The following is a 21574-nucleotide window of genomic DNA, read 5'->3' on the forward strand; positions in this document are numbered from 1 at the left end:
GGTAGCTTAGCGGGAATGACCTGTCTCTGAAGGTGCAAGTCACTATGTCTCTTCTCCTAGCCACTCGCGAACGCTGTACTGTGGTACGTGTGACGAGAAGTCCATGAGAAACTAAAAGTATTTCCATATGCCAAATTCAACAAAAGCTCAAAAGTTTCCTTATAGACATAGCCTCTCTTGGCTTCACTACTAGGCAGGCAATGTTGCCAAGTGCTGCTGCATATATTGCCTTGCCCCTTCTAGTAGCTATTTCAATGATTACTTAAGTTACACTTCTTCTCTGACGACTTTGTCAATGGCTCTTGATGCGCGTTCCACATTATCCTTACTCAGTCCAGCAACGTTGATTCGCCCAGATTCTGGGAGATGAACGTGAAATTTACTCACCAAGCTTTTGCACTGGGATGGCGACAATTTTAGGCATCTGCGAGCTTAAGCCAATGATCTTAACACGCATGTCAGGTTAGAAGTGACTTACGAGAATAACCCCTTCTCTCTGGTTAGATGTGACCAATCTCCCGGGGTCTGCATTCGATTAGTATTCATTCAAAATGGTTTAAATCTACAGCGTAGGTAGCTTGCCTTCAGGACATTTGTCAGCTGGTGATGCAGAGCTTGGCGGTTTGCCTTAAGGCGTTGCCTCATGCTATCAAGCTCTGCAATCCTGAGAGAGTTGTAAGCAAAACTGTGGCCCAGTTTTTCGCAAATATGAAACTCACCAGTCTCCTCGCATTGACTCAGTGCTCAGCGTAATCTTGACCAAACGGCTGCCATAAGCCGGGGACGAAGAATACGTGTGTCGAATCAAGCTCCGCAGTCTGTCCTGAACATTGGAAGCTACCTCTTTTGTCTTTCCAACGACATGAAGCGCACCGCATCGCTCTCCATACAGAGCAAAGTTCTTAGAGAATGATTGGCATACGAAGAACTCGATCCCTGACGCCACAAACACTTGTACGCCAGCGGAATCTTCATCGAGGCCATCGCCAAGTCCCTGATAAGCTGTATCGAAGAAGGGAAGGTGACTGTGAGCTTTCATCTCCACAGCCAGTTTCTGCCATTGTTCACCATCCAAATCCACACCTGTGGGGTTATGGCAACAGCCTTGGAACACAAAGACGCTTCCCTTCGGAGCTGACCGTACAGCTTTGAGAATTCCATCAAAATCGACGCTGTGCTTTGAAGAGTCAAGATAAGGGTATGTAGCAGTTTCCAGCCCCGCGTCCTGAAAAATGGGAACATGGTTGCCCCAGGTCGGCACACCAATGAAGACTTTCGGCTTGGGCTGCATGGTCTTGCTGATCAGCAGGGCGCCCAAAGAGTTGGCTCCTGTCCCAGAAATAGTCTGCACTGATGAGATCTACAGACTATGGTCAATTGTTTGTTTGGAGCAATAAGCCAGCCAGTGAATGTTCTCAAGACTGGGGACATACTCTTCCTGACGTCAAAGCTTCATTGCTTTCGCCGAACATGACCCCGGCGGCAAGGTGGAGAAATTCGGCATCTCCAATCGTTGATTCATACTGGAATGCGGTTAGATTTAGTTGACAGAGTTTATAATAGTGAACGAAACCAAATGCCTTACATCATGTCCAAGATCAAGTTGATCAAGCTTTTTTTTGGCCTAGCTTAGTTTAGCAACCCAACCATTGCAATTGGCCTGAACACTTAAGTACCCGTCTAACAGCCTCTAGCTCTTGGTACTTGCCGCTTTCACTGCGGTAAATTCCAACACCAAGATCTACCTTCTCAGGGCTGGTGTCGTTGTCAGCCTTTTTCTTGAGGGTGAACATGGGGTCCGGGGGTCCGGGTTGAATGTGACTGAACATGGTGACCGAACTGAAATATCGGGCATGGAGTAATCCGCGCGATAGTGACCGAGCACACATTTTTTTCCAGCACATCAATAAGTTGCTCTTAAACTGTCTTCTTAACAAAAACGACCCATGGAAAGATAAAATGCTCATCGTTCGGCCTGGTTGACGTGATTGCCGAGATGAGATGAGAACGGCGCGAGTTACCGAGTCTCCACTTACTACTTACAGCTGCTCGGGAAGCCTTGCCGAAGCTTCCAAACTAACGGGGACCGAAACCGAGGCGTAGCCGAACAGCCTGACGTCCTCCCACACCCTCTGCAGTTCTCAATCAAAAAGACAAGAATTTTGTTTCTTTGGACAGTGTTTGTAGAAAGCAAGAACTTCAAGTCAGTCTTATTCGGAGTTAACAGAACTTCACCGTCTCGAAAACATGGCTTCTCTATTTTCAAACAGCTTGACTCGCCTTGGGGGGGCTGGAAAGCTATGCACAGTACGTTCTGCAACAACGATGACTTGCCATCATCCTAACGATATGCAATACAATGTTGTTGCATACTTTCAGCCATTTTTACTTACCCTCACTAGGCTATGGGCATCCGAATGGTAACAAACACACAAATCGTTCATCTCGCGGCCAACGGAGGATTCGACGCTCTCTTCATCGACCTGGAACATTCCACGCTGTCTATTCAAGATGCGAGTTCACATTGCATTGTTGGGCTGCAGTTGGGTATCACGCCTTTCGTAAGGGTTCCCTATCAGTGCGGCAATGGCTTCGTTCAGAAGGTCTTAGACGGCGGAGCGATGGGAGTGATCTTTCCCCATATTCATGGCCGAGGTAAACGCTGTAGGATTTTCACCGGGCTAGAAACTTACTAATTCATGTGAACAGAGGATGCAATGGCGGCAGTCTCCATCTGCAAATATCCGCCCCAGGGAAAACGATCTATCACTGGACAACTGCCTCTCTTCTCACTGAAGGCAACACCACAAGACCAAATTATAACAGAGACAAACGCTAATGGTTCAAGTGTTTTCCTTATGATTGAGACCAAGGAAAGCATTGATAATATTGACGAAATTGCATCAGTCGAAGGGGCAGACGTTCTTTTGGTTGGATCGAACGATCTTGCCGTTGAACTTGGGTTGCCTAACCAGTTCAAGAGCCCTGTTTTCCGAGAAGCCATGAAGGTAATTAGCCAAGCGTGCAAGAAACATGGCAAGATTATGGGGCTGGCTGGTATTTACGACAACCATGAACTGCATGACTGGGCGATCAATGAGCTAGGTGTCCGTTTCCTTCTCGGTGGACAAGACTCGGCAATACTAGCCAGGGGGGCAAAGGAGACAATGGCAGCCATTTCAAGGGTGCCTAAGTAAATGGAACACAGAATCATATTTCGGCCAACTGTTTTTACTGCTTTTGTTCATATACAAGACCAACATTCATCACGAAATAACCCAGTATGACGGGTTTGCAACTTGGAAGGCAATGCTTAAAGCGGTGCAACAGTATAACAACCTATCAGAAGGATTCATGACTCATCACGATGATCCTAAGGGCCAGTCATTAATGGCTGTTGTGCGAAATCTCACCTGCAAAATGTCTTGGATTGGGTGGAAGCTAGCCATAATTCATTACATCATCGACATTATCAAATTTAGATGCAGTTCCAAGCCTCCTGTGATGCCTAGCAAACGACGAACATTAATGAGCCCTACTCACTAAACTTTACTAAACTTCACGAAACAAAAAATCAGACCCACTCCGTCGCAAAAGATCAGCATTGAAAGGGGACAACAGCGATGGCTTCAGTATTGCTCGCCCTACCCCGCGTTGTTCTCGCTTTCGAGTACTTCATTGGCGGCATTCCTCGACTCGGCCCTTGGCCTTTCAATTCACTCCACCAGAGAATTTATCGAAAATCGCAAATCACAGCACCTCACCTCCGTCCAATCTATCCTTTTACGGATTCACGCAAAATTAAATTGCACATGCTGTGCATTGGGGTTTTGATGATTGCTGAGAGCCTTCTTTTGGCTTTACCACACACTCGGGGATGTGTCGCCACCCTCTTTCTCGGCTGTTTCTTGACAGCTTCTGGATACTGGAGTCAAATGCGGGCAGGAATGCCATACTGGCTTCCTGTTACAAATTTTACTCTGGCTTGGTTTGTCTATTTTGTCGAGAAATGGGCGCGGAATCATTGAGTCCGTTCGATGACGGTTGACTGGATGTGCCCAAGAGTGCCCCCAATTAACTGAGTAATGATAAATATGAAAGAAAATACCAAAAAGCCCGCACTTTATTGAGTTTACCGATATCTATAGAATCCCTTTTTTGAGGGGATTGTGAGCCGTCTGATATTGGAGATGGAGAGTCTACAGGCTCTCAGATACTAACACGAAGGGGGTACTGCCAGATGGCATTCAATAGTCGACATGCCTTCAAGTGCCGTGAAACTTCAGCAAGGCAGTATTCTACTTTTCACGGATCTTTTAGTGGCGCAGACGCTGGCTGCGTGAACAGCATGCTCCAAGTCTGATCTGATTATCGCACAACTTTTGCTCGCATAGTTAGTTAACGAGCCAATTTTCGAAGCGCATGAAAAGTAACATGACAACCGCTCTCTTAGCTCACTGGCAAAATTCTCACTTGGTACAAAACACTCGGCAACGTAACTTTATGATTCCGAGTGGGGTAACGTGGCATCATTTTGAAGCTAACTGTTCCCGGGCTGAGAACTCGAGAGATGGTGTAAGCTGACCCTGAACCAGTGGAAAGTGTTATGTAAGTTATAACAAAAGTGACGTTCTTAGATGGCAAGGTTCCTCCGAGCTATACGTCTCACAGTTCAGCTATCCACATACACACCTTTCGATCAGTAGGTTGTTGCATACACCCTTCATCTTAAATAACCACTCTCGATTCCTTTACTTCTCGACGAGAAATGAACCTCTCCTTGTCGAGAGCATAAATCTAGCAGCAATGGGACCATTTCATTATTTCCTAAGGCCTATCTGACCCCACAGCCTTGCAATGCCTATTGCCAAAGACATGATTCCCCGTTTCTGTCACGTAGTTTTACACCCAGTGTCACTGAACACCTGGCAGTTGGTACCGTACGTGACATCGCCGTTGGCGAAGATGGCATAGAAGCTGTCGTAAACGTAGCATTTACCGGCGCTTGTTGGCTTATATCTGCCAATCTCAATACACTGTGGCAGCCGGATTAGGTTTGAGCAAGAAGGTTACGCATTGTGCGTTGGCAATCCCTATAGTTCCAGTGCACACTGCGCGCTTGTCAAGCTCGTTGTCCGCGTTGTGCAGGTCAATAATTCTCACCCTATCCCCCGTGTATTCGGGCAGGACATTTTAGTCGCTCATATCAACGTTACTGTCCGTGACGAGAAGAATAGGGCACCGCCTAAAGTAGAGAGGTAGTCGAATGCGATGAGGAAGGCCTTGAGCTTGTGCATCTTTATTGGTGAATAGTTGAGTGGTCTAAAATGATGTGGGATTGCTGACCACAGAAATTAAGTACCGCATGAAGCAGTCCACTGAGATGAGGTTGCAATTTGTCGATTCCCCCCACCTTATAAATGCATACTCATCTTTTCGCCCTAATGCTAAAGTAAGCATGAACAGAGAGAGAAAGATCGAAAGTGTTGTTTCTAGGATGAAAGATAGGGCAGACCCCCAATTACTTTGCAAAAGCTTAAACGAAGATAGGTAAATAAGTATATAAACTCAGAATGTGTAAATAATTCGGTCTCAACCCCAATATACCGCCGCATCAATAACCCACGGTACCATTCGCCATTCCCTATACTTCACAAGTAGATATAACAGAAAGGTCCCTCGATAGTACTCATCAAATCCCTCATGGCAATATCCTCCCCGGCTGCATAGCCCAAGTTCAAGGTCGTGTCCAACGTAGTATTAGCACTCTCCGGACTGTTCAACCACGTAGCGGTTCCCGCAATCCCCTCAGCACCCGTCCTCTTCTCCAAATCCATTCCCTGGAAGATCCACCATGTGCGATCAACCATACCGTGGTGAAGGAAGAACAACGGGTCTCCGGGTGAAATGTACAAGTCACGGGCTGGGTCACCACCAAAGGAGAAGTGACCGCCTCCGTGGGCTCCGAGTTCACCACTATTGGGCCTGCCTTGGAGGATCTCTTGGAAGTCTGCGGTGTTGGATTGGATGAGGGTGTCGACTACGGTTGTGGCGTTCGCATAGCGCTTGTTGATGGCGGAGGTGAGATCGCGCTTCATGCAACGCGGGTTATAACTCAAGCCGTCACCATTGGCCTCTGTCTTGTTGCCCATTACAACAAGGTCCACAGGTCCCAAGTTAACCACCATATCCTTGAATGGCCCAGATGTGACGCAACCGCCTCCAGTTCCGGCAGGAGCAATGATCTCGTCGACACCATTACTGTCACCAAGGACGACGTAGTCGCTACGGTTGGAAATGTGCTCGCCGTTACCGGACATGCTGTACTCTGAGCCATCGAAGATGGGAGAGGATTCAAGACCAGTTACGGCGGTCTTGGACCAGTCCCAGTAGGGTTGGTAACCGGTATAACCGCATTCATTGCGAAGAGCTTGTTCGTATTCCCAGGTAAAGTAGCGGTGCCAAGCGAGGAATGTGCCCTGGTAACAGTCAGTATCTTAGAACTGGTAGTGGGTGGAGAAGGCGTGGAACTGATTTGACTCACGGTATAGTGAATTGTCAATGTCTGGTTGATGTGGGCACCAATCCAGTCATCGAACCTAGACCTCGCCCCAGGGATAAGGGAAGCGGGAGTCTTGTTGGGCTTGGCTTGAAGACAGAGGACAGCATCAGTGTATGCCTTACGTTCGGCATTCGCAAGATCGCCCCATTCCCTCCTGACCGCGACATTGCTAAGGTTGCAAGTTGATCGCTTCTCTATGCTGCTGTTGGAAGAGAGAGTCTGGTTCCAGGTGATTTGGGCAAAACTGGTTAATTCTGCCAATTGCTCGCCGGCTTCAGTGAGGTCTCTCGATGCTGCGGTTGGGAGAGTGATGCTGGCCCTTTTCTGAGTAGGAATGGCGTTGGAAATGGCTCCGGCCGTGAGGCACAGAACAACGGGAGTGTTGATACGCATTTTTACTATGCTAGTGGACCGATTTGAGATGCTCAAGAAAAGAAGGATGCTGTTAGAAGATTGGATGTGTAGTGGTGAGTGAACGGGAATGACGGTGCATAGGTATGCGTTATATACACTTATAGATGTCTCTTGAGTAGAGGAGAGTGCCTTCACAAGCATACAGCCCCGTTACCAGATCCCACTTTCCATTTTTGATTTACGAATATTCATGAAATAGAACCGACAAATGGCCGAGAGTCAAAGCCCTGGTATCTTCTTCGCCAGTAAAGTGGCATGGCTCGGGAGCAAACCACAAAGACATGTTCCTATGTTACAGTGGAAGGGGAGGCGTGGATCGTGGCTTATTTTAGGCTCTACGTATGCAAGCGGCGCAAAGTTCTTAACCGCAGTCAATTGTGTCTTCGTACACAAAACTCATCGGATCAACTGTGGACCATGCAATCCTTGCTCTTTTCTTCTTCTATGCCCAAACAAGAGAGAACGAGGGAGTTAAGTTTAGCATCAGCCTATGATTTGGCCATGGATCTGTGGAAGGGCGACTTCCTCCTTGGCTGAGAGAAACGTATGTCCAAGGCTTCACTCGGTTCTTGTTAAAGACAGGAGCCTCTCAGAAGGGACGAAGGGGCCAACTGAACGAGCTGATTCTGGAACAGTGTGATTCCGGTATGCAAATCCGTCCGTGTAGTATCGAGTTCGCAGTACGCAGTAGAATACCGATGGACGCGCGGCAAACAGAATCCCATGCTACTTGTTCCTGGAGAATTTTTCATTGTGGAGGCATGCGGCGACGTTTGGAGGAAAGTTAAGGGTGAAGTAAGATACCCGCCGTGATCCATCAAGATGATAGGTGTTCCACCATACTTACAAACGGAGTAAGGCGAACAAGGATGTTAATCCACAGCCGCAAAACAGGCCTCGAGGGTTACGACAAGCTTTCGGTTGTCAGATGAACCTGCTGCTAAAATAGGGACTCTAATATGTTTACCGGTGACTCAGTACTAATTTAGGCTCCAATGCATCTGAGCTTATATTATTGCGTTGGCGAGAGAAATCGAGCATCATGATTAAATTTTCAGTACTTTTGCTGAATGCTCATAACCACATCCATTCATGTACCAATCTTAGAGCCTTTTCGCACTTTCTCATTTCACTGCACCCAAACACGATCGTTCCTCCCCTTATCTATTGAGGAACATCGTACGGTCTCCCATTTCACCCACGTCTAGAATGTAACAATTGCAGGAACACATACGTAATCTTCGTCGATCCAGCCATTGAATAATGAAGAAGCCACGCGGTATCGGCGGAGCCACGTGGTATTGGTGCATTGAGTCGTAATCTCTACGATGATCATAGCTCTGTTTGGGGTGTTCTTATAATAGCAGATGGGCGAAGCAGGTGCATTACGTTAGAGAAGCTTAACTTTTCCGTCCGGGCCGTAATTAACAGAGAGGGAACCAGAACAAAAAGCCCGAAAAAGGCTTGTGTGTTTCTGCAACAGGGATGAAGCCCGCCACCCCACATAGTCACCTGCCAGCTCAGAACCCCAGAAGATAAGGACTGACCTGTATCCGAATTGCATTACACGCCATTAACTTTGCCATCGTGCAATTTCTCACAAAGCCTGCTCGGGCGACCCACAGCTAAGACCGGCAAAAACGGGAAAGCTGTCGATTAAGAGTCCTACTCATTCACCGACGAGTTCAAGGCTTGAAACAGCTCCACACAAACTCACTGTTGCATATACAACTCATCAGAGTCGGGTATCAGAGCGACTAGTACCGTATAGATAGCCTAGGAGATGCTTCTGCTCAAGTACTTATGCCATACCCACTAAAAGCACGTAAGGAAGGATGTCTATCGGGTTCCCACCTATGAGACAAAGCTCAATCTGGCTATGCCCTAGCGACGCTGAGAAACCTAGAGATTTATGCATCAGGCCTTTTGTTGGAGCCGTGAGAACTCTCAGTGAAAACCGAACTGCTGGAATATACACTCGTGCCTTAGTTGTGGCACAAGTAGATGGGACTGAACTTTGGGTACAGCCGAGAACACACCAATCGTGATTCAAGAGTCTACGTGAGTGTGCATTATTCCAAAGGCATTAGCGAAGAATCAACTAAGATCCCAGTCTCCTTTCTGGCATTCGGAATGGTGACTTTGCGTATAAGACAATCTGTGGTTATGTCATCACACGTTTCACCCAGCCCTTTCAAATTAGTTTTCAATCTGCCATTTTTCTCTATAAAAAAATGCCGTTATAAACGCACACTGACCAAAAATGCTCAGGACGACTAGCCGTATTCCCATGCAAGGTACTGTTCGTATCAAAGCGGGTTGATGTGTGCTCTGACAGTGGATGATATTTGCATCAGGACAGCAACAAAGTACGCTGGATGTGGACAGAAATTATCTGGAGAAAACGTCTGTTTCGGATTGACTGTTTGCCTATGCCTCTATGCCCTTATCTCATACTTTACAAACAAGGTGTGTGCGTACCGTGGTCGAATTTATTAGTGCAAGAACCAATCACCACAAGACTTTATCACGCAAGATAGCCCGTGCCTCCCTTTGAGATCGGAGCGGACAGAGGTCAACACGAAGTCATACACAACGACACGGCATGCAACCTAGCTATTCCGAGACATACATATACATATCAAAGGAGTGGAGGAAGACACTAGAGGGCTGTGGGCGGAAAGATGGAGCTGCTATCATACAACTCAACTACAAGCATGTCCCCAGCATTCACATAGGGATTTCTTGAAAAGTCTGTAAGTAGATGATTTTGGCAGACCTGGTGTGGTCATGTGAATATACTAAGAAATCGAAAAAAAAGTTATTTCATCTCTTATTCCATAAGCCAATTTCTTATTGCATGAACTAGAGAATAATGATACTACAAGCATTGCTCGTTGGACGATATGGCGTCGTGACTGATAATGTATTTGTCGAGGGCATGGAATAAGACAGGAATCAACCGAGAAACGGACCCACGAACAACGCCGAATGCTAAAAGACTGCGTAAACAGCGGTTCCTAAAACCAATAGTCGCTATGGTCGAGACGAAGAGAGAAAGAGTTAGTAGCTTGTCGTACTACCCTTGTAAAGTCCAACATACGTATATGCTACATGTTGGGGGTTTGCTGCTGGCGAGCGTTCCGGTACTGTACTCGAATCATCTCGCTCTCATGAACAGTCCTATGTAAGTTCACTTGTGTTGAGGTGTAATCAGCACCTTACGTCAGTACGATACTGAGCTATGTTCCCAAATTGGGGGTACCTACAGCCATAGCATAGATTTGATTGGGGAGCGAAAGCTCCTTACTTCTCACTTTCCCAAAGCCATCAGCCGTGAGTATATGGCCTACTTCTGATTCATGTGAGTGATATCTTTCCTTTTCTTCGTATTTCTATTTCGTCGCAATCATCAATGTGAAGGTATTGTTAGTGTCCTTCCTTCCAGCAATCTCGTACCAGCACATGGAAGAAACGTCACAGAATCCTAACTGGAATGCTAAATAAATAGAAAATTTATCGTTGAAAAAGACTGAGTGGAGAGGTAGCTGCTAATAGTGTAAACGAAAAGACAACTATTGCCCACACGTAGCCAGGTTGACCGGAGAAACTGAAAGAGGTCAGCCGCCGACGTCTATTGACGAAACCAACGAGAATCCATTGCATTTTTGAAGACAATTGGCCTTTTATCTTTATCATACATACCGATTTATTTCTGGAAGAAATAGAATAATACCCACATGACCATGGTTTTCCAGAAGAGAAACTCATATTAGCCGATGACAGTCTAGTCTGATACCTACGGTCGTCCTTTGAAGGCTTTCAGTTATTGGTTCAGTCTATTCGGCGGATGGATTATGTTCTTGGACAAGGAGTTCCGTTTCGGTCTAGTCTAACCCACAGAGTATTCGCTGCAGAACTTCCTTCAATTTCGCCTATGGTCGGATCGGTATTGGCCATCCGACATTGTAAGAATACGGGATTCTACTGTCGACACGTTGACATTCGCTCGACTTTGTGGTACGCACCGTATTGCACTGCACCGCTAAAGTCCTTATCACCCTGCATGTTTCAGTACTCATTTGAAAAAGAAACAAAACGAAGACTGCGTATAAGTAGGTGTCCTAGTAGCTGGGCCCGAATAGGTGCACATGATAGGACTGACTTCATAACCTTGGAAAATGAAGTTCGCGCAAATGAAACACGTATTAAAGTTCTTCCTGAAGAATCAAAATAGGTATGCATATACAGCGAAGACTCTCAAATTAATAGTCCTTGAGTCCCAACTCCCATACAGATCTATATTGCAGCTTAAGTCGAAATCACTAGTGGTGTCTTGATTGCAATGCAGACGAGACCTCAGTAAAAAAACCTTGATGGAATCTTGAGCTCGGATTGAATAAAGCAACCGGCTTATTGTACCGGATGAAAAACCATCTGTTTAGTGGTATTACCTTGGTTGGCCTGCGGACTGCAAGTGCGAACATGCTATTTATCTAGAAGACTTGGAAGACTGATGATAGTTTAGTCCATGTCCTGACTGATGACCAAGACGGGGAGGTCGGGAAAACAGTTTCAAGGCTTCCGGAATCCAAGGCTATTTTGTCGCTTTTGAACATACAGAGGAGTATTAGTCACGTTGTCATAAAGCCTTGTTCTGCTTGCTCCCAAGGGAAAATGATGTAGAGCCACCGCTAATTTCATCATATTTGTCGATTACTCTGGGCGTCTATCAATATTTTCTTGTGACGGGTAGCTTATCGCGGATAAGGTGGCCACTTAAATTGACAACCTGTCCAGGCTTATTTAGAAATTATTGGTCTCAGCTGCTTGCTAAGCCGTCCCGCAACTAAATGGTCAGCTCTCGATATTGCATGCCTTATTCAGCTACAGTAGATGTATAACTACGTCTATGGAATTCATGGCCTCAGAACTGACTTACTTTGTGGCTGGGCTGAGGGTTTACCTGGGCTAATTACGAAAATGAGGCTACATTTAAAGACAAAGCAATGGCTCAGTGAAGTATAAACCGACTTATGCGGGCACTGCGGGGTACCAAGTCAATTATCTAAATCATCCTCGTGCCCCACAGGAGGGGAATGTCATTTATGTTGTTTGACTTTCTTTAATTGAACAGAGTTCCAGCGTGAGACTTTTACATCAAAGGGCAAAAGGATAATCGACCTCAATACATAATAGATGATAACCCACAGACCCGGGAATCCGATTCCGGGAATTCGGTCTAACCTCCTTACATTATTAAACACCAGCGTCTAGTTAATTTCTGGTCACCTTTTACTCTCTTAAGCAGTCACAATGGTCAATGCCTGGGGAGTTGTTACGCTTGGCCTTGCTGCCAATGCTGTAGCTTCACCAGTTGTTTTAGATGCGGTGTCAATATTCGATTCCCGATCCGGGTTTCCTGGTCGTGCTGGTCAAGGCGACGGTCCTGGCCAAGGCAACGGGGCGCCTTCGCAATCATGCAACAAGTTCAACTTTATTTTCACGTAAGGGAATGATCACAACGGCGACTGAATCATGCTTCTTCATTCTGACATTGCGCTTTGCAGCGGCTTGCCCTGGAATCACCCCGCAGTCAAAGCAAGCGGTTTCACGCCTCAACAGGTTGAGGCTGGCATCCGGTCAGATATGAAGGCTATTGTCGAGGCTGGCTACAATATAAAAGGTGAGCCGCGCTTCCATGGGTTTCACATCCTCATACTTACTGGTAACGTCCAGCCGTACTCGTTGGGCCTGAGGATGGTTTGGACGACATCGCTTCCGAGTTGAAGGGCGTGGACTGGATAGGGACTGGTGTTGGATTCGGCATTCGAGGAAATCCCTCGCCGGTCATCACGCGCCGGTTGATGGGCAAGTGACTTCTACGACTATTATTAGAGCTATACTGACCGGCTTGACGTGCAGACATTGTTCAGTTGTACCGCGATCAGGTACCGCGCGCGAAAATCTTATTCAACTATTCGCCCAACTCGAGCGTTTGGGCTATTCAACAGTATTTTCCGCTCCCAAGCTCGCTAGGTTGCCCGAACAAGCCCGGAAAAGACATGGTTAGTTCTTTATTTGCTGCTTAAAAATGCCATTGTTGATATGAATTCCAGGGTATTGCAATACACTGTAGCGCCTGCTCTCCTCCGTCGTAGTGTTTTGTGTTGGATTGGAAAAATGGTTTGTTTGTGTCTTGTAGAATGAAGCTGAGGTTTTAGACAGCCTCAGGGCTGCGCAGCATATTGTTGAGATGATCAACAAGGGCTACGCGACCTGTAAATCACATTTTTGTTGTGTTGTCTCCGTATCTGTCAAGATACGCTCATAATGGCCGTGGAGTTAATGTAATTCAAATGATATTTGATCAATTCACTGCTCCTCTCTGTTTTGGTTCTGGACGGACCTTTTTCCACATTGCATATGTGTCGCTTCTTCAATAATTACGATGAATCAATCAGACACATGCCGTTCGGTTCCGTGATTGGGCTTTTGCGAATTTCGAGCTTGATGAGGGCTGCTAACACTGTCGGAAATCAATTTGTCAACTGGATGAAACCAAAGGTACACGAAACATCGCATTATTCATTCCTTCCTCTTGTATATTGTTTCGGCCAATTCAATTATCAACTGGGGCATAGTCCCGGTCGCTGGGTCTAGCATTTACTCCAGTGTCTTTTCCGTTAGCCTAGCAAGCTGGCTGCTCGCATGGACCGATACCCTCGGAGCTGCTACTTGGAGGTGGTTATTGGTCATGGGCATAACAATTCTTTAAACAATTGACTTCACGTCCAAAGAGGCCTTCCATACTCGACAAAATTAACAAATTTGGGAATCATACACCATGTCTCAATGCTAGATAAGAGTTGGATTTGGTGTGACGGTAACACATCCCTTCCTCTACCAGGCATTCGGGATATTTGAGACGGAATGGGGTGCCGAGCAAGGTGCCACCTGCATGTCGAGCAGTTGCCACACCTCGGCTCAACAGGCCGAGCAATCATTAGCGTTAAACTCTGATTAGGGACGCCAACCTCCACCTACCCAAATCTCAACCGCAAAGGAATTCAATTTCAGATCCGGTCTCAGACACATTGTTCCCTTGAAGGATGGAGGAATTCCTGAGATTAGTTGTCACTTTAGTTGTTCTTGATGTGTGCATTCCAGCATAGTCTTATTTCAACGTTCAAACTGTTATCATGTGAATTATCTAGCTGGCAGTCGTGCATACTTGGACGTTAGCAGGTTTGGTCTAAGTATCGACACGCAAAAAAAGTTCTATGGCTCATTGGGGCCCAGTGAAACAAGCCACGCCGAACGAATAAGGATCAGTGTGCGCCACAGCACGGTGTGGCTAACTGGCTTCCTAGTGACTTCGCGTCCGCAACACACTGACGACCTACGTATCACCTTTAAATTGATTATTAATGACGTTTCCGTGTCAACTTTCAAGAGACAGCCCACCAGCTTTCATTTGAATTAAGGAATAACAAGAAACCATCACCACTGTGCTTTCGCGATGGCCCCAGAAGGCGAAGGTCCAAGGACCACGACAGAGCCCGATGCCGACGCGACGAACTCCACCACGCGCGGCAAGCGAGCGAACAACGCGTGAGTGTGTTCCCTGTGTCTTGCCTCATCCGGGGACAGTGGATAATACAAATCGTGAGTGCAAGTAGACTGATGGCTATCCAAGGTGCGCGCGTTGCCGTGAGCGCAAGGTCAAGTGTTCGGGTTCATTGCCGTGTGCCAATTGTCTGCGCAAGTCGGTCGAGTGCGTGTTCGATAAGGAAGACCGGAAAGTTGTGGTCTCTGAGAGGTACCTTCAAATACCATTCATCTTTTGAAGGAATGAGTCGATTCTTAATGATCTACAATTGCAGATTTCTAAACGACTTGAAACGAAAGTCTAGGTACGGAGTTGACGAAGAAACCCCGCCGCCCAAGCGATCTCGGTATCAGCGATCAACCTCGCCCGGTGATAATCATGAACATCGTGGTAAGGTGCCTGGAATTCTCTACCCAGTCGCAGAGGCTATTCATCATGAATTAACAACAGCAGCACTGGTTGAAACGGTCCATATGGCTTCTCCGTCACGTCAGTTTTCGATAGATGATGGCACGACCGTTGGTGGCGAGGACGACCATGAAGAACGTCGCGATCTATTGACTATGAGGAATCCTTTGGCAATCGGACCTTCAAAATTTGTCACCGATGCGGCGGGACGGAGGCGTAAGTTTGAAGCCAAGATCGTGTATTCACTGTATGCTTACTTTTGTGATAGGATGGCTTGGCCCCTCGTCCACCTGGGCTTACAGTCGGCAGGTTCTCAACATGATCCAGAGTCATCTTGGTCAACACGAGTCTCCCGAGTTACCTTTAAACGTAGATGCTCAGGCATTCAAGTTGGACTGGCCTTCGTCCAGAAACATCACTCCGCAGGCAATTGTTGACATCCCTTCGCTCGACTACGCTCTGTATTTGACGAATACTGTCAAATTTCACTTGGGACAAACGTACCACCTATTTGACGAAGAGAGCTTTATGAGTGGGGTTTACGACTTCTACAAGCGCGACCTGAGGACGGAACCAACAGCGGATGCACGGCTATGGTACATCCAGTTCTTGCTTATTATGGCATTCGGAAAGGCCCTCTTAGTTCCTAGCAATCCAGCACAAACCATTCCCGGAAGCAGTCTGGTGACCAGAGCTTTGGAACTTCTTCCTGATGTACATGGTCTTTACCAGGATCCAGTCTTATCCGTTGAGATACTGTGTTGTCTTGCCTTATACCTCCAGTCAGTTGACCACAGAAATAGTGCATATACATACGTAAGTCAACAACGACAAATTACGATTTGAGGGAAACCTGACAAGTCCAGATCGGGCAAGCATTCCGCATAGCCCTTACTCAAGGCTTGCATCGCGAACCGTTGCAGGGTTTCCTTAATGACAGTGAAGCGAACAGGCTCCGCTGCATCTGGTGGACTCTTTACATCCTAGATCGAAAGTTGTCATCCCTTATGGGCGCTCCAAATTCGATACAAGATAGCGACATCACTGTCCAATTGCCGAGGTCGGATCCGGCAGGCCACAAGTATAAGGCTCTGAGCATTCATGTTGTTCTCTCGCGAGTACTTGCCAAGGTCTTGAATAGTGAGTACGCAGCTACCTACCCTTGCCTCTGATTCTCTAACGTTGCTACAGCTGTTTACGGTGTGGACGGAAAACTGGATCCTTCGTTTCTGAAGAGCGTCCAAGAAGTTTTGAGGAACATGGCAAGGCTTGCACCGCAGCTTACTGCCGGTTTCGAATTCAAGTTCAACAAATTTGAGCCTGCATCGAGGGTATCTGCAACTCTAAACTTGTGCTACCATCAGGTTCGTCGCTGCCTCACATTCTCAGTAATGTGCTTCTTCGCTAACAGTTATTTGAGTGCGTTGTTCTCGCTACACGTCCGCTTCTCATGTGCTTGTTGCAAAACATCCTCGCAAGACACGGTATTGCAAATCGGGGTCTTGCCAGTCCGATCAAAGCGTTGTTAAAGACCTCCTCGGAGTCAGCGAGCAAGTCACTTCGTATTCTGTCAACACTGCAGTCGCAGCATCTTTTGGGTCAGTAAACTCGGTCTAAAAGTCCTCGAACGAAATACCTGACTTTTTGCCAGAATCATTCCTCCCGTTCGATTTGGAACAGACGTTCTCGGCTGCGTTTGTCCTCACCTTGATGACCGCCGTGCCCGGTCTCCCAACCCGAGATAGCAGCTACATGCAAACAGCGTTCAGCATCCTGGATAACATGATCGACCGAGGCAATGTAGTAGCTCGCTACCGAAAGGAAGAGCTTGAAAAGCTGCAAGAGATGTTGCGTCTTGCCAAAGCCCAAAATCACGCGCCGTTGGCATCTGTGGATAGCAGAAACAACACAAACGTCGCGCACGACGAAACCCAGCTTTCGGTAGACAATGGCAACGTAAGCCAAGCCCCGTCTACCGAACAATTCGCCGACCGGGGTCCCGCCACGGGAAGCACAGCCAATGGCCTGGCATCAGAGCAAATGTTATCAATCGCGGGTTTGCTCGACTGGGAGCCCGATATGACCGCCTTTGGCGAAGATCAGCTCTCAGGGAACTGGCTGTGGACTGACTCTATCGCACCCGATTTTGACTTCAGCGGAGCGCTGCTCTGATAAGCTCGCTGCAAGAAAGGCCACGGATGAGCGTTCCCGACGTCAGTTCTCTGGGGCTCATTCAATAACTACTATGTAATGACGGCGACCCCGGCGGAAAGTGGGCGCCTTGAGGGATCGTTTTTGCGAATAAAAGGCCCCAATCTTGAATTTTGTGGGGGGTGAACCATCTAAAACTTCAGCGCTTGTTGGTACCGGAGCGCTGGGGGTTATCTAGTGGAGGCTGCTAGGAGGAACCTTGCAACAGTAGTTGCGTGCTTGCACACGTGGAAACGGTAACGCCATCACCAATACTGGTTTTCTTGGAGGCGAACGCCTTTATCTGCTGTACATGATAAGTACGCCCCGCAAGAAATTACGGGACTACAGATAGGGGCATGGCCGAGTCAGCGAGTTATCTGATATTAGTATGCGGCCCAAGGTCCCGAGGGCCTTCTCCCCGCGTTTTCCTCCGTTTCGGTATCCACTCCCGAACCACTACCCCAGACCCACGGGTTGATAGAGATAATGACCAAGGCTAGGATGTCAAGGCTTGAGTCGCTTGACTGATGGTTTGGGGTTGGCCAAAGTGCATAACTTAGATATATGGTTCCCTGTGCCAACATGACGGGTTGAGCTCAACAAAGTTGGGGAGATTGCAGACCCGTCCGTCCTAGGCTTCCGAGCTCGCCACAACATTGAACCCAAATAGCAGGTAGTGCTCCCAGTTTCGCGCGAAGCTCGGTAGTGTCTTCAACCAGCATCTATTTCTTGAAACATGGCAACTGTGGACCAAGAGAAGGTAGACCCGTCGGGCCTGGAAGACCTGTCTCAACAACAGAGTGCGAAGTTCGGTCAAGTCGAGAACCCAAACGTAGAGCCTGGCCATGAGCTTCACAAGCGCCTCGAAGCTCGCCATGTTACCATGATTGCGCTCGGTGGCGCTCTGGGAACAGGATTGTTGATTGGAACGTAAGGAACACTCCTTGTCACAGGGTCGTTGACTTAGACTGATCATTCCAAGTGGCTCTGCCCTCGTCAAGACAGGCCCGGCAGGAATTCTTATCGACTACTCCATCGTCGGCTGCGTCGTCTTCCTCGTCATGGCCGCCCTTGGCGAGATCATCTCCTACATGCCTCTATCCCACGGCTTTGGCGGTTACGCTACACGCTTCGTCGACCCGGCCCTTGGCTTCGCAACTGGCTACACATACTTCTTCAAGTACCTCCTGGCAACGCCGAATCAGCTCTCCGCTTTCGCTCTTATCATGAAGTTCTGGGTTGGTGACCGCGTCAGCCCGGCCGTCTTCATCACCATCGCGCTTGTTCTCATCCTATTGATTAACAGCATCAGCGTTAAAGCGTTTGGCGAGTTCGAATTCTGGCTGTCGTCCTTGAAGGTTGTCATCATGATCGGCGTCATACTTCTACTATTCATCTTGGCCGTCGGTGGAGGTCCCACCGGCGACCGTCCTGGCTTCAGATACTGGTCTGACCCAGGTGCCTTTGCTGTATACAAGGTTGAGGGCGCACAGGGCCGTCTGCTCGGTGTATGGAGCGCTATGGTCGCCGCCGTTTACGCCTTCTCCGGCACCGAACTTGTCGGTGTCACTGTAGGAGAGGCCAGGAACCCCCGACTCAGCATGCCAAAGGCTGTCCGCCTGACGTTCATGCGTATTGTCTTCTTCTACGTCATCTCCGTCTTCTTACTGGGCATGGTCGTCCCTTATAACAGCGCCGAGCTTGTCTTCGCAGCTTCAGCCAAGACTAGTGCCGCTGCCTCGCCGTTCGTCGTCGCTATCACCATCGCCAAGATCAAGGGTCTCGACCACGTTATCAACGGCTGTCTCGTCATCTTCGTGTTCTCGGCCGCAAACTCCGATATCTACATCTCATCCCGCACGCTGTACGGTATTGCTGCTGACGGCAAGGCCCCTCGTATTTTCACACGTACCACAAAGGCCGGTGTGCCGTTCGTAGCGCTGGGTTTGTGTGGTCTGTTCTGCTGCTTGGCGTACATGTCTGTCAGTTCCGGCGCGGCAACTGTGTTTGGGTATCTGACCAATGTCGTCACTGTTTTCGGTAAGTTCACCATTGCTTCTGAATCTAGAGTCAGAAAACAAGCTGACGTATTCAAGGCCTGTTGACCTGGATCTCCATCCTCGTATCCCACATTTGCTTCTGCCGCGCCCGCGATGCGCAACGTATCGACCCGGCTTACATCCCCTACCGCGCTCCCTTTGGAGTGTGGGGCTCCTACATTGCGCTCGGGTTCCTCATCATCTTGACCCTGACCAAGGGCATTGAGGTCTTTGTGGGCAAGTTTGATTACAAGAACTTCATCGTGCAGTACATCGGTATCCCCGTGTATCTGATCTGCATTTTTGGATTCAAGATTTTCAAGAAGTCGCAACGCGTATACCCTGCGACGGCTGACTTGGTGACGGGCGTGCCGCAAGAGACGGTGGCTGAAGAGAGGGAGGCATTTGAGGCCGAGAGGAGAGAAAAAGAGGCGGCGTCAGGAAATAAGGGCGCACTCGCCAAGATCTATCGCAAGGGATTTGCATGGCTGTTCTAGGTGTACCTAGAAGAAATTGCCCCTGATATATTTGACAATGGAAATGACTGGACAAAGGTCAACGCTCTGTCCAAAGCATCGTGTGTTTTGGAATGCATGCTGCAGTGGGCTTCGTCAACGATGTGCTTTGTTCACTGATTTGCGTCTAAATAGGATGCTCGATTACGATCTTTTCAAGAGAAGCACCCCCATGAGCCACCCTCTCGATTTCCTTAATGCCCACTTCCCCTCCCTTCACCACCGTAACATTTGGATGCCGAGGAACTCTATCAGCCGCGCTCAGGAGGTAAGACATGATCTTGCTAGAGGGAGCTGGAAACTCGGGGCCCTGAGGGCTCCCCATGGCCTCTACACTGCCAACAGGCCGATAAGCGGTACAAAAGCCAAATGCCGGGTCACTGTTAACAGGTAGTGTGCACATGAGCAGGACTGATTCGTCAGAAATGCCCTCAGACAGACTTTCACGTACAAGGACGGGGAAAGCCTTCTGAGAGCCATTGCCGGGGATTGTGACCCCATTTCCAACGGCGTCGAAGGCGGTGGTCAGAGTGCTTCCAAGTTCTTTCGCCACAGCGCGAATGTCCTTGGTGACAGTTGGGATTTGGTATCCGAAACAGTATGTAGCCCCCAGCTTTTGAAGAGTAGCATGGTTCTTCGCCCACGGGAGGAGATGCAGACTGTGCCTCAAATATCTCGAAAGTTCCATCGAATATTACATATTTGACCCATGCTAACTATCCATGTTTGTTCACGGTCGATCACACTTTCATACCTTCTGTTGGGATAGGATCAGACAAGTGCAGCACAGTGGCTCCCGATTGGTCTTGCTCAACGAGCCCAGTCGGTGTCCAGAGATAGAGAGAGTCCTCTCCAGTCAACCTGGATTCCTCCCACTGGCGCGCACCTCTGAATAACAAGATTCACATAGACGACCTGATGAGCACAGCAACATACAGAGATATGTGGGTTTGCTACTCCCGCTGCAATGCCCCAAGCTATTGAGTTTAACGATTGGTCGTCCAATAACTTGATTCCTAAGTATCCTTACTAATATCTGACTTTTTATAACTACCAAAAAGGGGCAGGGTTTGACCTGCTACACCTTTGGAGACCGCATTTCACTTTACTTTTTTCGGTCTGTGCTCCAGTCTCTGTTGTCACGGACAAAGAAAGTAGTGGGAGGAGAAATGCTCAAGATCTTTGGTTCGCTCATTGCATGTTGGACAGACCGCCATCCGGATAACAAAATCAACTCGTTCACTAGTAAAACAAGCTCATGACCAGCTGCAAACACAAATGACCAAACCGATACGACCCCGAGTTTCCGCGTACCTTCAGCAACAGGGATCGCCAAAGAGCACCAAACAAACAGATGCACGTGTCACGCAACCGAGCCCTTAACTTACACTCCCCGTCTGCAATCAATCTTCACATGAACCTCCAAACTCCTCAATGCCCCACACGCGCAAGCCTTCAGATTGATCACTTTACAGACCCATATCCCGCTGCTCCGTGCGGCACTAGGATGTTGTAGTAGGTACGCCCTTTTGGCAAAGCCGTCGGTCTTTGACACCCGATACCCACGTGCCGACGGTACTAAGATGGAACCAACGCCTTCCGGCAACCGATACCACCCCAGAACCCCACTCCCCACCCAGCCACCCGCTGACCGCCGTTTCCCACCTCGCACTCACCTCCGGCCGGGCCCAGCCAGCACCCGCGGCCGGATTCCCCTTCTCCCCGTCCTGGGCGCGCCTCTCTTCCACCGTCATGCACACTTGCATAGGCCGATACCACATAGATCCAGCACGCAAGCGATCGAGCCTCGAGCACCTCTAGCAGAGAGGGT

At 48.3% G+C, this 21574-nt stretch overlaps 5 protein-coding genes across 5 annotated transcripts; 3 read left to right on the forward strand and 2 right to left on the reverse strand.

The window, feature by feature from the left end:
* Nucleotides 1-715: 715 nt before the first annotated feature.
* ColSpa_03530 (aspartate aminotransferase, mitochondrial) lies at nt 716-1829 on the reverse strand (the record flags this gene model as incomplete). The annotated part of the gene is made up of 3 exons (XM_049269742.1): nt 716-1345; nt 1434-1523; nt 1677-1829. The coding sequence occupies 3 exons, from the start codon at nt 1827-1829 to the stop codon at nt 716-718; spliced, it is 873 nt and encodes a 290-aa protein (XP_049125699.1).
* Nucleotides 1830-5651: 3822 nt separating this feature from the next.
* ColSpa_03531 (tyrosinase-like protein orsC) lies at nt 5652-6955 on the reverse strand (the record flags this gene model as incomplete). The annotated part of the gene is made up of 2 exons (XM_049269743.1): nt 5652-6479; nt 6545-6955. The coding sequence occupies 2 exons, from the start codon at nt 6953-6955 to the stop codon at nt 5652-5654; spliced, it is 1239 nt and encodes a 412-aa protein (XP_049125700.1).
* A 5337-nt stretch (nt 6956-12292) lies between these two features.
* On the forward strand, nt 12293-12855 carry ColSpa_03532 (uncharacterized protein; the record flags this gene model as incomplete). Its single annotated transcript, XM_049269744.1, has 3 exons — nt 12293-12483; nt 12547-12662; nt 12716-12855. 3 exons carry the CDS (start codon nt 12293-12295, stop codon nt 12853-12855), a joined length of 447 nt encoding a protein of 148 aa, XP_049125701.1.
* A 3851-nt stretch (nt 12856-16706) lies between these two features.
* On the forward strand, nt 16707-17168 carry ColSpa_03533 (uncharacterized protein; the record flags this gene model as incomplete). The annotated part of the gene is made up of 1 exon (XM_049269745.1): nt 16707-17168. One exon carries the CDS (start codon nt 16707-16709, stop codon nt 17166-17168), a length of 462 nt encoding a protein of 153 aa, XP_049125702.1.
* A 757-nt stretch (nt 17169-17925) lies between these two features.
* Nucleotides 17926-19725, forward strand: ColSpa_03534 (dicarboxylic amino acid permease; the record flags this gene model as incomplete). The annotated part of the gene is made up of 3 exons (XM_049269746.1): nt 17926-18119; nt 18172-19229; nt 19286-19725. The coding sequence occupies 3 exons, from the start codon at nt 17926-17928 to the stop codon at nt 19723-19725; spliced, it is 1692 nt and encodes a 563-aa protein (XP_049125703.1).
* Between the last annotated feature and the right edge of the window lie 1849 nt (nt 19726-21574).

This window comes from Colletotrichum spaethianum, assembly GCF_022836535.1.
Source record: "Colletotrichum spaethianum MAFF 239500 DNA, contig07, whole genome shotgun sequence".
NCBI lineage: Eukaryota > Fungi > Ascomycota > Sordariomycetes > Glomerellales > Glomerellaceae > Colletotrichum > Colletotrichum spaethianum.